The 19,285-nt window shown below is 32.5% G+C and overlaps 1 protein-coding gene across 1 annotated transcript in view; it reads right to left on the bottom strand.

The window, feature by feature from the left end:
* Positions 1 to 905: 905 nt before the first annotated feature.
* The window catches only part of LOC139486800 (median body protein-like), a 49,848-nt gene continuing 31,468 nt past the window's right edge, over positions 906 to 19,285 (bottom strand). Inside the window, exon 15 of the mRNA XM_071271773.1 lies at positions 906 to 1,029. Within this exon, the coding sequence (XP_071127874.1) occupies positions 980 to 1,029 (50 nt within the window). The 3' untranslated portion in view covers positions 906 to 979. The remainder of the gene's footprint in view (positions 1,030 to 19,285) is intronic.

The raw sequence follows: 19,285 nt of genomic DNA, 5'->3' as shown, positions 1-19,285 counted from the left end.
AAATAAGTAAAAAGTTAACAGTTCCATTCTATCGATTTCATCCTTCCATTGGGACTCTTCAGGATAAATCTTAAGTAAAAAGTTAACAGTTCCATATATATATATATATAAATGCAGGATTATATGCAAGCACTTAAACGTAGTTTATATAAAAGTTTGCCATAAATTGATATATTGCTATAATGAAGATCATACGTAGACCATTGACGCTATAGATTCCGATGTAATGAATAAACTCCTCATATAAACCAGGATTGAAATTTTTATGTGCACCAGTCAAGCATTTTGTCTACAAATTAATCATCAGTGTCGCTCCAATAACAAAAAGTTAAAAAGGCCAAATAAAGTACGAAGTTAAAGAGCATTGAGGACCAAACATTCCTATACGTTTTGACAAATACAGTTAAGATATATTCCTGATGTAGATGTAACGTTAACAACGTTGTTTTTTTTTATCTGGCTATATGCATGGGTCTTCGTTGGTTATTTCAGATTTTCCCCTTCTACAAGTACCTCTTGTTTCCCGTCAGAAAGTTTCCATTTGTTAATCGTGAATAACATTCTGTTTACATCCTTTTTAATTTGCAAAAGAACAGTCTATTTGAAGATGTGTGTGATAAGGATGGTTGACGTTATAAATAATTATTATTGATTTTTAATAACCTATCAGTGTCATCAAAGGAATTTTGCAAAGAATGACTGGACACCTTATTGATGAGTTTATCCATAGATGGAACTTTTTATTATAAGCGAACATGTTAAACCCCGCCCAGTCAAGTGAAATAAATCGAGTAAAAATATTTTACCAGGATTATTTTTTTTGCGAGACATGGACCAGAGTTGAATTCTTTTTCTGTGTGGTGGCAAAATTAATATTCAGCTTGTTATTAATATTTCAATAAAACATTATACAAAAATAATACTTTAATGATACATTGCGATAACGGTTGTTTCAAAACGATTTGGTTAACATATTGCATCATTCGGTTTCTTTAGGCTGAACAACACCCTTTGACATAATCGGACCTCCTTTGTATAAATACAAAGCTGGCCATACTAGATATTCAATCTCAGTTCCAGACCGAGTGTATTCCTTCCATGACTGTTTATCAAATATTTTTCCAGGTTCAAAATCAATGAACATTGGTGGATCTTGGACAACTATATAGTAACAAAGGTTGACACAATTTTCTATGTATAACAGACAACAATCTTTGTACTGAAAAACTGTTTTACATCTTGAACTGTCACTGATTATTTTCTAAAAAAAATTAAGACATACTTTAGTATTAAACAATAACAATCTATCGAATACGATTCTTCATTTAATCATTTGATGCATTTGTGTAGAAATATTGTAAACATGTTAGTTTGAATACTCTCTTTGAAATATCTAATATGAATTAAAAAAAAAAAAAAGACAAAGAAAATACCTTTGCCAACTCAGGAATATGACAGTTGTTATCAATTCGTTTAATGTGTTTGAGCTTTTGATTTTACCATTTGATAAGGGATTTACAGTTTTGAATTTTCCTCGGAGTTCAGTATTTTTGTGATTTTTACTTTTTACCTACCTTACGGAGAAGCGGAATATACTTTGGTGCATCGATCTTTATTGAATCCTTTACAGCTTTTATAAACTTTTCTATTTCATCATCACTTAGGCCCTACAACACAATTATTATTGAATATCATGTCCGGTTTTGAACAAGTTTGTCAACTAAAACATTATACGGAATTTGATAATTAGCATTGCATTAGGCTGCCGAATCCATTCTAAATACAAAATCACAATAATCTAATGTTAGGTTCGATTGATTTTATTTCATCTATAAACAAGAATGTGTCCATAGTACACGGATGCCCCACTCGCACTATCATTTTACATGTTCACTGGACCGTGAAATTGGAGTCAATACTTTAATTTGGCATTAAAATTGGAAAGATCATATCATAGTTAACATGTGTACTAAGTTTCAAGTTGATTGGACTTCAACTTCATCAAAAACTACCTCGACCAAAAACTTTAACCTGAAGCGGGACGAACGAACGAACGAACGGACGAACGGACGAACGGAGGCACAGATCAGAAAACATAATGCCCCTCTACTATCGTAGGTAGGGCATAAAAAAAAGCAAATGATTTTACTTATAATTATATTAATGTTGAACAATGACACTAGAAAAGTCTTATCCTATGCTTAATATTTCTTGTTAATAAATATCTTTTCCTTACATGAACAGTGCTTCTGTGTCCAGATAGCTGCTGGTTAACATTGGCTAAACATATCTCATAAATCTCCTACAAATATTAATTGCCAAATTATAAGAATTTCTCTATAGAAAGGAAATGAATATTGTCATTTAAAAGTAATGAGTTTGTGTACATTTTTCAACCATTGTTGTTTATTTAATTCTCTTGGCAAAGTTGTTTGGTGTCATTTTCAAAGATTCGATATATTCCCTTTTTCAATTTTCATAACCTTCTTCTAGTTGTTTCACGTCTATATTTTTTAAAGACCATTATAAGTATTTGCATGCTATGGCCGTCATTATCCTGATTTACAACGGCTCTCTTCTAAAATGATTAAGCCGGATTTATCAAATTTATATATAAGCCTAAAATGTGTTTCTTTTAATTTGAAAGATTAAAATCTATAGATGAAACGTGAATACATTAAATGGCTGCTTCATTTGGTCTGTAATAGAGAGCAGTCAAATTGCTAAATGTGGATTGGGATTACAGAATAGAGAATAATGGACAAAAATTATAAACCATAGAAAAAATGTACAAAAAGAATAAAGATAAAAAAATGAGGAGCGAAAATATAAGGAATAGAGAAGAACTTTTATGTGCTTACAGTATTATTCTTCTTCAACGGATAAGGCCAAAATAAACCCCAATGGTCTCTACTTGGTGTACTTCACATTTTCTGCTGCTCAGTGACGAAGCAGCTTATTTTCAAGCTTTTGTCAAATAAATCGTCATGTCTCACTATAAGTCAAGAAAATGTGTACTTGGTGTTTTTCATTTCTCAAAACATGTTATTATATCATATAAATGGACGAATGAGTGTTGTGAGCTATTAAATGACATGAACAGTTTATTGCGTACTTGATAAAATCAAATGAACTCCTGCTCAGTTAGTGCAAAAGACCGCGGCGCTGAACTCGTTTATTTTTTTATCGCACTTGAGCTAGCCTAATAAAGACTATTTTATGACTCTGTGTGCGAAGCAGATAATTAGCTATTAGCAATTAAAGTTTTTGGTAGTTAAAGAAGGACTTTAGAAATATTTCAAAACGGCATATTCAAGAAGTGGTGTTGATCAGATGTGGATACTTAAAACTACAAAAGAGTTATTGGTGAATTTACAATCTCAATCATTAAACCATTGAACCAACATTAAAACCTTTGATTTATTAACTTTTTATACCACTATTCTACATACTTGACTTAAAGTTCGACTGAAAGAACTCGTCAGCTTATGTTTCTTTAACAAACAGGGCACTAGACGTTTTTAACAATATCTAGTTTTGGGCAGAAATTACTTTGTGAAAAATCATACAGAGTCAATCAAAAAATACACAGAAGAGGATATCACTGCCATGCTGGACTTTTTAATTGACAACACATTTGTTGAATTTGGAGGTTTGGTCTTCCAACAGACTATTGGGATCTCAATGGGTACCAATTGCGCGCGTCTATTTGCAGATTTGTTTTTCTATTCCTATGAAGCAGAATTTATCCAAGGGCTTGTACAGAAAGGAGAAAATAAATTTGCCCAGTCTTTTAATTTCACCTGTCGGTATATTGATGATGTACTGTCTCTAAATAATAATAGATTCAGTGATCACTTACATTTAATATATCCAAGTGAACTTTGAATTAAAGATACAAATGTACTACCGACACAGATAAATCTGCTTCATATTTAGACCTTTTTCTCGAAATGACTACTGATGGTAGGTTAAATACCAAAATTTATGACAAACGCGATGATTTTAATTTTCCTATAGTCAACTTTCCATTTCTGTGTAGCAACATCCCAGCGGCACCAGCATATGGAGCATAGGTGTCCCAATTGATACGTTATTCTGGAGCTAGCTTTAAGTACGTTGATTTTGTTGAACGAGGAATACTGCTTTCTCAAAAGTTGCTAGGACAGGGCTATGAATCAATCAAATTAAGGTCATCACTCAAGAAATTTTACGGTCGCCATCATGAGCTGATTGGCCATTATGACAAAAGTGTGTCAGAAATCATATCTGATATTCCTCCTCAGTCATAATAACCTTCCATCATTACCGAATTGAACAAAGCAATTACATGACGGGGGCCGGAAATGCTTACCCGTCCATATATATATTTAAAAGTACGTCTGAACCAGTGACAACTCTGCAACAGATTTATCCATCGGATCGACAGCAGTAAAGGTGATACATGGCTGTGTACATTATGTATATACAACTCGTCTAAACCTCAACCCAACAATGTTAGATATATAAAAATTAGAAGTTTCACATAGTTAATTTAATTACTTGTCAAAACTATAATAAACACATTTTATACCGATGGTCATTACCATATAACTATATGGTCCAAATTCTCATATGGTCCGGCCCGGTAATAACCAAACGAGTCTTATACTCATATGGTCCAACCATATGAGTATACGCATATGGTCATGACCATACGCGTATGGTCCAAATACTCATATGGTCCGGAACATATATATATATGTTACAGGCATTTTCTTAATTTAGGCATTTTCTAAAATGACTGAATTTTCAGGCAATTTATAAAATGCCTCATAACCTTGACAGGCATTATACAAAATAACTAAAAATACCTAGTTATTTTGTAAAATGACTGAAATTTTGAAACAAAATTCCCCAAATTTTCTGTTCTGTTTTCGGCAATTTGTAGAAAAATAATATCATTGAGATGTATATGACAAAAGTGGAAACAACACAATATCTTGCAAAGAAAATAACTAATGGTTCGGTAGAATTTCGGTTAAACCAGCTTTGAAGGTTTGTATGTCATATGATGTGTTCTTCTTAGTGAAACTACGTTAAGTATGTACTCACTCTGTATTCCAGATAATAAAATTATGATTATTTCGTCAAAATTACTGGAGGGGGGGGGGATAAAAATTGTTCTTCCAATAGAACAAACTTTCCGAATGATCTTTGAGAAAGTCCAGATTCAAGACAGTAAAGTAAAACATATGTATCAGAGAAAGGGAGGTTTGTTTATAATTGACTGATTGTTTGCTTTCGGTAGTTAATATTTATTGCATTTTTAAGATGGGAATGATTTGGTTATAATTCATATGGGTATTTTCTGCAGTGGATTATTCTGGATAACGGACAGGAATTACGACTGCAGCTTACCCATCTATAGTATGGGTATCGCGATACAAAGCGGTTTATGGTTGTAATAAAATATATGAGTATCTTCATAGTCACTGCCTCAAGTAAACTCCAGTTATAGATGCATCAACCGTTATTGGCCGATCTGATTCACTGAGTGCAGTCCGTTTAAAGCTGTTATCCAAAAAAAATACAAGTCAAGCTAAATATGATAATGTACTTTGAATCCTCTGGGAACCTATAATAAAGAAGATATACATGTGTCTTGTGTGTGTTACCCTTGTGTGTGTTCATTGCGAAACTTATGTTCTTGAATGTTAAGTGTATTTTCAGAAATTGTAATGGAAGTGCTTAATTAACGATAATCCAGATTTATCAAAATGAGATTGAAGTGCTTAATACAGATTTATGCGTCCATCAATGTATTTGCAAATAAAATGCTCCACACGGCGCAGCTTATTACAACCGTAGAGGTCGAACTCTGAACAATTAAGTACGGCGGCTTTGTGAAAAATTGTGCGCATCCTGCTACAAGCATGAAACTTGGCATAGACCTTCCTCAACCATTACTCTTATATTTAAAGTAGGGAGGCATTTGAAAAAAATGTCGCACTTCCGGTAAAATCTAAAATGGCGGACTTCATACTTAAATCAGCCCAATATCGAAGGCTAGTATGTGAAAAGGTGTTATAATCATGCTACTATCATAATATTTGGTACAAACCTTTGTGTTTTTTTACTACTTTTGGATATATAATATAGATTAGATGTCTTGCAAAACCCTACTTCCGGTAAAATCTAATATGGCGGAATTTGTACTAAAATAAGCTAATTTTTAGTGAGGGTAATTAAAATATGTTTAAATGTTTTACATTGTGCAGGAACTTTTCTTTGGTGCTTTTCATGGATAAAATGTAGAAGTCATATATCTCTAAAACCCTTACCCGCACCGGTAATATCAAAATGTTTAAATACAAAGTTGACACTTCCGGTAAAAAAAAACAATCTGGCGTAAATTTCAAAGATGAGTCCTCAATCAAAACAAAATAAATTTACTAAAGAACAAAAATATTTTTAAAACTCCTACTACTATTCGGCCAAAAATACATGTTTGTTCACGATCACCACCATATTCACACAAGGCAGTCTACGGGAGACCCGATTTTTCACATTAACAACGACCGAATACTTTCTAACATTCACATGTACAAGCTTCTGACAAAATGATGAGGCATCAGAAAGAGTTTTGTAAAAGGGATCCTCTGTGTCCCTTCGCCACCCATTAGCGCCTGGACTTGGTAGCAAAAGAGTCAATTCCAAGCTCGTCCCCCTAAACACCTACCTTAGTATATTGCACGTTTTACATGCTGGAAGGACTAGACCAAATTGCGGGAATAATCTCAATTAGCCTTCCCTTTTGCGCAAATAGTAATTTTCTTGTTTCTTGCTAACCCCATCTATTAAGTTTGTGCGATCTTACAGTAAAACCCGGTTGATTTAGGTTGATCAATCATCATTCTTCATGTTAAAGTCACATCTTCAAATACCATCAATGTCTCCCATGTAGTCTTTTTTTCTTTTCAAGCAAAGAGAGAACTGTATCACATAAGGCATGGATCACAATAAGTGTGTGTGATCACTCATTGCCTAGTGCATTTGAATGGTCATTGATAGATATTAATTCAAAGTTTTTTTCCCTCCCAAACACAATCCATAGTTCGTCTACCCCTATGTCACGGAGAAGCGAAACGGTAATGACAGCATCATCAGTAACGACTGTTCGAAATATGGCTCGTTTAAGTTCGTGTTTCACTGCATCAGATACATGCACCATGAATATAGTGTCTGCCTCTTAATGTGAACATTGTGCCAAACTTGAAATACATATCGTGGTGGATAAGATCGAATATCCTAAGCATTTGTTGCTACAACTACCATACGCATCCGAGAATTCATCCACTCATGTGACAGTTTCAAGGTATTTTATTGAGGTAAGGACATAATACCCAATCAGCATACTCGTTAGGCCGCAAATACATGTTTATTCACAATCGGAGAGCTGATTTTCTACTTTTACAAAGACTGGTATTGTTTCTTACATCCATATTGTACAAGCTCCTGATAAGATGAAGAGGGTTCACTAAGAGTTTTCCAAAAGGGTTCCCATGGATCATATATGTTCCTTCGCCATTCATAAACGTCTGGACTAGTTAGCATAGGAACCAATTCCAAGCTTGTTACTCATTCATACCCGCCATGGTATATTGCACGCTTTACATGCTGAAAAACACTAGACCGAGTCGTGGAAATAGCCTCAATAAGTCTTTCCTCTTCTAAAAACGCATGTTTTCTTGCTTTGTACTCATTATAAATGCTAAAGTCACATCTTCAAACGCCATCCATGTCACCAACGCAGTTCCTTTTCCAGCAAACGTGTTATCTATCAATGCCTAATGCATTTGAAAGGCCATGTAAACATATATATCTAAATTTTTCCCCACTTCCAAATGCAAACCAAAGTTCGTCTGCCCCTATGTAGCGGAATACCGAACATCAATGACATCAGTATCGACTGTTTGAGTCATGACTCAGTCAAGTCTGTGGTTCACTGCATCAGACACATCCATCTTGATTCTAGTGTTAGTCTCTTCGTGTAAACATGTAGCTAAACTTGAAGCATCATCAATTGGTGGATAACACTGAACATCTTGTGCATTTCTTGCTACAGCTATCTTTTCCTCAAAATTTTATTGAGCAAGCTGCTGTGAATGAAAACTAAAAAGTTCTTTCTTATTGTCGTCATCTCTCAGAAAACTTTGACAATTTTGAGGAATGTGTTTTGACCCTGGATTCGTCTGTGTATTCCCTTCCCCAAAATGTAGCTCTTGCTGCTTGTACCAGCCTTCAAACTTCCAGTATTGTCTATGTACGCATCCGAGACTACATCCACTATTGTTACAGTTTCAATGTGTTTCCTAACGAGTATGCTGATTGGGTATTATGTCCTTACCTTAATAAAATACCTTGAAACTGTAACAAGAGTGAATGAAATATTTCATGAGTATGGTAGTGGTAGCAACAAATGCTCAGGATGTTCAGTGTTATCCACCACGTGATGTATTTCAAGTTTGGCACCATGTTCACATTAAGAGTCTGACACTAGAATCATAGTGCATGTGTCTGATGCAGTAACACACAAAGCTAATTAAACGAGTCATGATTCGAACAGTCGTTACCGATGATGCTGTCATTACTGATTCGCAATTCCGTGACATAGGGGTAGACGAACTATGGATTGTGTTTAGGAAGGCACAAAACTTTGGATTAATATCTATCAATGGCCTTTCAAATGTACTAGGCAATGAGTGATCACACACACTTATTATGATCCATGCCTTTACCGGTTGTGATACGGTTCTCTCTTTGCTTGAAAAGAAAAAAGACTGCGTGGGAGACATTGATTGCATTTGAAGATGTGACTTTAACATAAAGAATGATGTTTAATCAACCAAAATCAACGGGATTTTACTGTAAGATCGCACAAACTTATCAGATGGGGCTAACGAAGCAAGAAAATAACTATTTGCACAAAGGGCGGCTAATTGAGGCTATTTCCTCAACTTGGTCTAGTCTATTCCAGCATGTTAAACGTGCAATATACTAGGGGGCGAGCATTTGATTGGATCTTATGCTACCCAGTCCAGGCGCTAATGGATGGCGAAGGGACAAAGAGGATCCCTTTTAAAAAACTCTTTCTGAGGCCTCATCATTTTGTCAGAAGCTTGTACATGTTGATGTAAGAAAGGATGTGGAGGTCGTTGTTAATGTGGAAAATTGGGTTTCCAGTGCACTGCTTTGTGTGCATGTGGTGGTGACTGTGAATAAACATGTATTTTTTGCCAATTAGTAGTAATTTTAAAAATGTTTTAGTGTAATAGTGATTTATTTTCTTAATCAATCTATCCAAAACTCTACATCGAAGAAATGGATTGAGGACTCATCTTTAAAATTTACGCCATTTTTTTTAACCGGAAGTGTCAACTTTGTATTTGAACATTTACAATAGAATAAAATTAGGTTTTTTTAGGATAACTTAAAGTCAAAAGTTTAATGACCAGCACAAAAAACAAAATTTTTTCTTTACATTTTGAAAAAAAGTTGAATATTTAAATAAGAAATTGATATTTCTATGTCCGCCATATTGAATATTACCGGAAGTAGGAATTTTAAAGACAGATTTCTCATACATTGTATTCATTAGAAGCACCAAAGAAAGGTTCCTGCACAATGTAATGATAGAAGCAATACGTAAAAACACATTTCAATTACCCTCCCTAAAAAATAAGCTTATTTTAGTGAAATGGCCGCCATGTTGGAATTAACCGTAAGTAGGTTTTTTGAAAACATCTAATCTATATACTATATCAAAAGTAGTACAAAACAAAGATCTGTCCCAAATATTATGATTGTAGCATAATAATAACACCTTTTCAAATACTAGCCTTCGATATTGGGCTGATTTAAGTATGAAGTCCGCCATTTTAAATTTTACCGGAAGTGAGACATTTTTTTCAAATGCTTTCCTAGCTGAAATAAAAGAGTAATAGTTGAGGAAGGTCTATGCCAAATGTCATGCTTGTAGCAGGATGTGCACAATTCGTCTGAGATATGCCTGTAGCCGCTGCAATTGGGGCAAGTATGGACACACAAGCTTGATACAAGTCTCAGAATTTGGATTTAGATTTAGATTCAGAATATTAAAGATTCAAAAATAAAACCCTATTGAAATTGGTCAAGAAATAAGGAATTTATACAAAGTATTAGAAAAGTATTGTTTCTGGCCCCTTTTTGCCCTTAATTCCTAAACAGTTTGAGCCATAACCATTAAATCAATCTCAGCCTTCCATTTTTGGTATGGAACCTTTTGGTACAATTTCAGAAAGATCTATACGCATAAGTTGCTTTCTGGAAACTAGACAAATACTTATTTTGACCCCTTTTGGGCCCCTTGTTCCTAAACTGTTGAGACCTTAACCCCAAAAAATCAATCCCAATCTTCATTTTGTGGTTTCAACCCTTAATTGTGTTTAAATTACATAGATATCCATTCACATAAACTAAAGTTATTGTCCGGAAACTAAGTGTCTTCGAACGACGACGACATGATACCAATAAAGGAACGCAAAAAAAATTTACGGTCATATAAAAATCAGGACAAATATTTTGATCCCTTCTGTCATCCAAACATTTTGAAAAATTATAAATAATTGTCGAGTTCTGTACTTGTGTTAATTTAAATAGTTCAGAAGAATGTATTCTTGATTATTTAAACTCTTTTTTTTTATTCAGTAATTATCATAAATAAAACTGATCTGGTGCTCAACGCTTTCAATTGTGTTCTTTTTTACATTTTATTCTATATATTGATTTCAGGCATTTTGTAAAATGCCTAGAAAAATCAGTCATTATGTATAATGACTGAATCTTGCAGGCAATTTAAAAAAATGCCAAAAGTTTACAGGCATTTCACAAAATGCCTAAATTTAGAAAAATGCCTGTAACATATATATATATTGGAGTTCATAATAATATAAAAATATATTTTTAAATATAGTGCATCAAAACTCAAAAAAAAAATAAACACACGTACTCACACTTAAAATTTTAAGAAGAATTTTTATAGTTTCAATATCTTTGAATTTTGAATCATCAATTACAGTGTAGCCAAAGGCATCAGTCCATTCGTTTTTAAACAACTCACTAAACTGAATCTCAATTCGCATTGGTCTGTTTGGTTCAGTTAGATCTCTTACTACTAGAGTATTGTCTTCTCTCAATCTATGGTTAGAACAATGACAAGATAAATGACAAGATAAATTATTATTGTAGTGAATATATTTTGTAGTTTTAGGCTTGCTCGTTTGTTTGGAAGATACTGATTTACATTAGCCATTTAATAGTAGTAACAAACTGGTCAATATTTTTTCGTCATCCCTCTTATACAAGCTGTCAGGTTGGGTTGTATAGCTTAGATTCAAATTGTTCATCTTTAGAAATTTACAAATATTCTTGTTTTTATAATTTAATAAGTTGTAAAAGCATTCACCGATCGACAATCATTTTATAAAATGACCGGTCGAGTGGGCGTTAATTACAACCTTGACTGACAACCAAGCCTTCACAGGATCGGATCGATGCCCTTAGGCGTATGTGGAGCATTAAGATAATGTTGTTGTCGTAAAGTTGGTCAGGAGGAACGCGGCCATTTTTGTATATGCGTATGTTGGTTTTGCTTCTTTATTATTTTGATTTTGTATTCAATCAGTTGGCAGCCCGCTAACCACGTTATGTATTACTTTTCGATGAGTCAAAGACGAAGTATTAATTGTTATAGTTATCAATGTTGTGAGATGGTAAAATTACGGTCTATTACCTAAAACCTCGGATACCGGGCACTCGGACGTCAGACGGCTTAGCATAACGGGTTTTGAAATGTATGCTGACGCGGGGTTTCATATTAACTGTACAGCGTTGATATAAAAATAAGAAGATGAAGTATAATTTTTATTTTGACAACTCTCCATATAAGACAATTGACAAAGAACTTAATAATAATGGGTATCAGCAAAACACATCCCGCATAGTCAGCAAAGGCCCCGAAATGAAATATGTAAAACTATTCAAACGATAAAAGAAAAGTTCGGATTTAAGTAAAATACAATGAACGAAATTGAAATCATAACAGTACGTCTCCGAGTAATCTATTAAGCACTACACTTTGTAATAAGCAGATAATCAGGAACTGATCCAGCACGTATGTTTACATTAAAAATGTATTCACGTTCAACGCTTTTACAATTCAAACAATTTAAAGAAAAGAAACACTATGAAATTAAGAGTCACATCAATGTTTTTTTTCAATTTGATATGAATGTGCTTCGATCAATGCTTTTACACTCCAAATAAACTATTAAAAAGAAACGTTCGATTCTTCATTAAAAAAAAACGAAGCTTTGGGCAGTCGATCAGTCAATCTTAATTGCAATATATGACAACACTTTTTAACAGCACGCTAAAGAAACTTTGTTATGAACATAAGGCGCTGTAGAAGTGCTTTATCGAAAGTAAGTTAGTTACAACATGTAATTTATCCGATAATTCAGTAATTAAGATAAAAAATAACGATAATTCAGTGTGAGAAAAAAAAAACATTTAACTGACAATAATGAAAAATAGCAAAAAATATATGTTAAATAAAATTGATGAGGGGTTTACATAAATCAGACATTAATCTCTCACTATTATTTCAAATAAATAAACCTATCAAGAGACAAGTGATCTTTACACAGTTTGATTCATCAAAATAGTAATTTGATAATTGGAAAACTACGAAAGCCTATTAGGGTCACAATTTTTTTTTATTTATCTCGTAATTACGAGATAATCATCGGATAACGGGCAATCTGACGTCAGACGGCTAATCATAACGGGTTTTGATATGTATGCTGACGCGGGGTTTCATATTAACTGTACAGCGTTGATATAAAAATAAGAAAAATGAAGTATAATTCTATAATGATATCATCATTTGTTATCTCGTAATTATGAGATAATTATCGCGTTATAACGAGAAAACTATCGCGTTATTACGAGTGAAGATTTTTTTTAATTGCAATAACAGATACTTATCGCGTAATTACGAGATAACTATCGCGTAATTACGAGAAAACTATCTCGTAATTACTAGATAAAATTATATATATATATATATAGATATACCGATCATAATTACCCTTCCGGGGCACCTGATGAAACGCCCGTTTTTATTAGCACACCTGACCCAAAGGGTCAAGTCATCTTTTCTCATCACTTGGCGTCCGTTGATTTTTACAAAAATCTTCTTCTGAAACCAATTGGCCAAATTGAACCAAACTTTGCCTTAATCATCCTTAGGGTTTCTAGTTTAAAAAATGTATCCAATGTAGTTTATAGTTTATATCTCTGAAACTGAAGGATTTAGAGCGAATATGACAGGGTAAAAAATTTCAGACGAATCAGACTTCCCGTTGTTGGGATGCTGCCCCTGATTTGGTAATTTTAATGATTATTTTTCAGTTTTTTGGTTATTATCTTGAAAATCATACCAGATAGATATTAACTGTGGCAGCAAAAATGTTTAGCCAAGTAAGATCTACAAATATGTCAAATGACCAAAATTGTCAATTAACACCTTAGGGAGTTATTGCCTTTTAAAATATTTCTGCAATTAAGTAATTTTTTGTAATCTTTTACAAAAATCTTCTCCTCTTAATCTACCTGGCCAAAAGGGTTTTTATCTCGTAATAACGAGATAGTTTTCTCGTAATTACGAGATAAAAATTGATTATCTCGTTATAACGTGATAGTTATCTTGTAATTACGCGATAATTATTTCGTTATTACGAGATAAAACAATGATTATCTCGTAATTACGCGATGAATATCTCGTAATAACGTGATAGTTTTCTCGTAATTGCACGATAATTATCTCGTAATTACGCGATAATTATCTTCTAACTACGAGATAAAACAATGATTATCTCGTAAGTAAGATCTACAAATATGTCAAATGACCAAAATCGTCAATTAACTTAATCTTAATTAACAAAAATATTTGACAAAAATCTTCTCCTCTTAATCTAATTGGCTTTTTATCTCGTAATAACGAGATAGTTTTCTCTAAATTACGCGATTATTATCTTGTGATAACACGATAATTCTCTCGTAATTACAAAATAAAAAACTATTATCTCGTTATTACATAATAGTTATCTCGTAATAACGCGATAATTATTTCGTAATTACGAGGTAAAACAATGATTATCTCGTAATTTGGCGATATTGTGTCTCGTATTTACGAGATATGTGTCTCGTAATTACGAGATATATGGTTCGTAATTACGAGATAAATTTATATATGAGATAAATTTATATATTTTTTGTGACCCTTAGAAAACAACTATAAGTGTTAACAGTATTTTTGAATAACTTACCGTAGATTTTCGTCTCTCATTGACTTAAACTGGTGTTCTAGTTGCTCCAATCTTGAATAAAAAATATTTACATGAACAAAGTTCTGTTTTTCTCTTACAATCGTTTTATTGCATATCTTATCCAGGTCCCTAAAAAAATGAAATTGAGATGATAAAAGGTATGTTATTCAGACAATTATACTGGCAAGAACTGAAATGTTAAAACTAATATAGGAAAATCTATATATACCAAGTCTGGGCAAATTTTAACAGATACTTTTACAGATGAGCAATCATTTCCTTGTCCAATGGAAAAGAAAAGGTACGATTAACGTTTATCAAACGCAGTTCAGAAACCGTAAGTCAAATTGAGGAACATAATTTATTCATTATTATTTTATCTATGGTAAAAAAAATGCAGTTGTGTATTACAGTGCTTATCCAGTGACCTTTGGGGTATCACAATAGCAATGGCTCAAACAGTTTACCAAATTGCAGTTAGATTTCTTCTCCAACTAACTGATCAACTGGTAAAATGTTTTAGCAGATTGCTCAAGTGAAATGTTGTTAGTATGAAGTGAGTGCTGTGAAATCAAAGGTAATACTTACCATCCAGATCCAGTTAGTTGATATCTTTGTCATTTGTTTCAAACACAAAAATGACTTACTATAGTATGAGTCACTGAATAAGAAGGTCTAATTTTGACATGGAAACTTCTATCATAAATAGATTTGATAAATAAATAGTTCAAACCATTGTTTTGTAGATGTATATTTTATAGCTTTGTCTTCTAAGACAAAGTTATTGTGTAATTATGATTCGTATAATATTTTCTATACAAATTACTGATCTGCTGGCATTAAAGGGACATAATTTTTATTGAGTTATTGTACACTAAAAAATTAATCAATGATACCTGGCTTCTGATTTTGCCTACATTTTTTTTCAAAATTTTAATCATCTTAAAAATAAATTTCATTGTTTCTTTTCAAAACAGAGGATAAAAGTTTAATAATCATAAAAGTAATGTTACAAACAAATTAAATGAGGAAAGTTGATATTTGTCAGACAAAAATTGTGACAACATTTTGCTGATTTTCAGTAATGTAAATTATTTCCCTTTAATGGTAGCAGATAAGTAATTGCTTTAGAAGAAAAAAAATCCAAATTACAATTATGCACTAACTTGTTGTTGGAAAACGGAGCTATTAATTATAGACTTACAAAACAATGTTTTCAACTATTTATTTATAAAATCTATTTATGATAGAAGTTTCCATGTCAAAATTAGACCTTCTTATTCAGTGATTCATATTATAGTAAGTCATTTTTGTGTTTGAAACAAATGACAAAGATATCAACTAACTGGATCTGGATGGTAAGTATTACTTTTGATTTTACAGCACTCACTTCATACTAACAACATTTCACTTGAGCAATCTGCTAAAATATTTTACCAGTTGATCAGTTAGTTGGAGAAGAAATCTAACTGCAATTTGGTAAACTGTTTGAGCCATTGCTATTGTGATACCCCAAAGGTCACTGGATAAGCACAGTAAAAGGTTTAATATATACAATAAACCTAACAATTCCGTGTATATATCTGTGTTTATTCACAACGATGAAAAGTATTGAAAAAATACCTTATATTAGCTTCAATAAGTTTTCTGTCTTTATCTGTGTCATTTACAAATTCTGCCATTCTACAATTACACAAAAAAAAGCTTATTGCAAGAATATCAGTATCAGAAGTTCCAAGAGCAACTTATGTTTTATAGTTAAAACACAGAGATTTTTAAAAGTTCACTTTATTATTTTATAGTTGATTTCATGTTATTGCAAACTCCTTTTGGTAACTTTCAGAAATATTTGAAAAGTCATTTAAAAGGTCATCGTTCGTTATTTTTAATGAAGATTCCGGCACATTTTTTTCTCTTTTAACACTATGGTATTTCACGTTTCCATTACAACACACAAAACATAACCAATATTGGAAAAGATTACATTTTATGTACCTGTATATGTATTGTCATCGTTGATTTTGATATAACATAAACAACTCTCGCTTTTAGAAGCGTCAAAGACAAAAATTCGTTTTTAGGTAGCATTCTGTTATTTCATTAGAAGGAAAGTAGAACAAGATTTTGCTTAGACAACTGAAACATATCCAAGGTAATGACGGCTTAACAGCGTGCTACAACACGTACACATGTAGTCGTTTTGTACTATTGATGGCGAGTTTTAATAATAAAATGAAAGAATCAATGCGCCTAGTTTAGTCAATATTTGAATATTGATTTGTCCAAATGTCTCATTATTTCCAAATCTTTACTAACTTGTATCAATTAGTATACCTTTTAGGGAATCGTCTCTTTTCTTGTTCATGTGTTTTCTTTTTCTGCGATTTTTTCTGATACTTTGACCTATATGTACATGCAATGTTGGTAAATAAGTTATAAATTGAAATGTTTTATTTTGGTAATTATATTTGATAAAAAATATTGTCTGTGTCATACATTTAATATATTCTGCAATGTCATATCAATCTTTAAGGGAGCTGCATGTCACATATTAGAATTGACAAAATAAGTATACAATAGTAGAAATTTAATTTTGTAATTAGTTTGAGTTGCTTCATGAATGAATTGGTGCTAAGGTTCAGTTTATTTTGTTGAACATGTACCTGGTCATGACATCACCAATTTCTTCTTGAGTTTCCTTTTTTTCTTCATTTTTCTTACGTCTACAAAGCAGAGAGAAGTAGTTATATCGCAAATCTTTGTCTTCGTTTAGTGAAAATGGAATACACTCTGGAATTTTTGCTATTTAAGCTAGGGCTTCCGCATAGAAGTAGTAATACACCAAACTCCCAAATTAAATATAACATATTTTTGGCTTTCAGTCATCAATCTATTTTATATTGTCTATGCATCTTTGGTAGTTTAACACGTGGTCAATATGACAGAATTATACTGACTCGGAAGTATTCTGACTTTTGCAAATGACACATGAAACATCTAAATTCAATAATTCAACTTCATACCAGATTTGATTAACATAAGGTTTACAGTACAAAAGTAATTAGCAAGACACAAGTTTTTTTTTGTATAATAAGGATCCAAGGACAAAGTCAATGTTAGATTTACAGGACTTTGCTATATTACACACCTTAAGCCCATGGTGCAACACTATACCAATGTTGAATAACCTTAGTTTTAAGGCACAGAAGTTATGAGCCGCGCACGAAGAGACTCTGACAACAGATGCAGACGGTTATGAGGATTCATATATACATGTATACTTTATTTTTCTCGAGGTTTCGAGGGTGGAGTTATAACACCTAAGACCGCATTCACTTACTGTTTTAATGAGATTTTTCTCATCGCTAAACAATATTCTGGGGAATTTTTGTTTATAAAAAGTTCGTCATTGTAAAAGAGTTCTTTTCAAGACCCATATTAACTGTTCATTTAAACTAACACTGAAATGTATTCGTTAAGTGTATGTGTACCTGCTTTTACTAATATGTCTATTAATTGAGATCAGCAATTTTAATTGATATTTTATAGTGTGTCTTTTTTCTATGTTGTGATGTTACACTGTTATTTCAGGTTAGGGTGAATGTTACCTGTTAAAACGTTTAAACATGCTGCATCTGTTTGCGCTTGTCCTCAGTCAGGAACCTGTTGTTCAGTGGTTATTCCTTTTTTATTATTTTTTTCATAATTGTCTCTCGTTTCTCGATTGTTATATAGATTAGACAGTTGGTGTAACTGTTTGAATGGTGCGAGCTAATGCTCCGTGTTGAATACCAAAGTTTGCCCTATAATGGTTTACTTTTGTGGCTTAGAAGGAGAGTTGTCTCATAGGCACTCATTCCACATCTCCTTATATCTAATTAGACATATGTTTTAGTGTGTGCTTATTCAGTCTAAGAATGGGTTGGCGTTCGTCGAAACTCACCTGTCCGATAGTTTTAACAAATTATAAAACAAGTTATAACTTTATGTTCTTATATATCTATAGTATCAAAAATTCTTAACTCTATTTATTTTACCTAAAGCTGATCATCGTTGTAAATTTTCCACAAATAGTCCAAATACAAATCATAATCTAAAATGAAAAATGTTATTGGTATTATGTGTTTGAAACAGCTGCTCATTTAAACAAGCGAACTTCGTGCATCATTTCTTTATGATCTTAACAAGTCAAAGTGAATTACTTTAATGTGTGTCTATTTGTTTTGTTATTATTTTGTATTTTGTCCTAACATTGTCTTCTGTTAAAAAAAAATAGACATTTTTGTTTGAAATGTTCTTTATAATATTACAAATGTACCTTTTGATGCTGAAATTCTGATAATTAAAGGTGTGGTTTTTTGGATTCGAGCGTCACTGATGAGTCTTTTGTAGACGAAACGCGCGTCTGGCGTATATACAAAAATTAGTCCTGGTATCTATGATGAGTTTATTTCTATATTTTTTACACTGGCTCCATATCACCCTTCTAGTCCCTGCAAGGTATTGTTAGCTCAGTAATCAATGCTTTGTAACCAACATGGTTTATCACATACCTTTCTTAAATTTTTGTTGCTAATTTAAAAAAATTACATAGAAATTCAATTTTCAATTAACTTTATCAATGTTGACCTTGACTGGGTGATCATCATGTTATTTTATGTATGCCCCTAGTGGTTAAATATAGCTCATCAAGTCTTAAGCTGTTTTTACATTCTTGACTTTTAAATTTTTTACTATAGATGTTGACCCAACAATTTTAACAATTTAGTGTCTGCATAGTGTCACCATATAAAAGTTATCGATTCATTAATTTCCCATACTTGATGTATTTACCTGATATACAATTTTAAAAGGCATCAATAGCGTACAATATA

The sequence above is a fragment of the Mytilus edulis genome, chromosome 8, assembly GCF_963676685.1.
Source record: "Mytilus edulis chromosome 8, xbMytEdul2.2, whole genome shotgun sequence".
Taxonomy (NCBI): domain Eukaryota; kingdom Metazoa; phylum Mollusca; class Bivalvia; order Mytilida; family Mytilidae; genus Mytilus; species Mytilus edulis.
The sequence above is the reverse complement of the archived record's forward strand: the minus strand, read 5'-3'. Positions and strand labels throughout refer to the sequence as shown.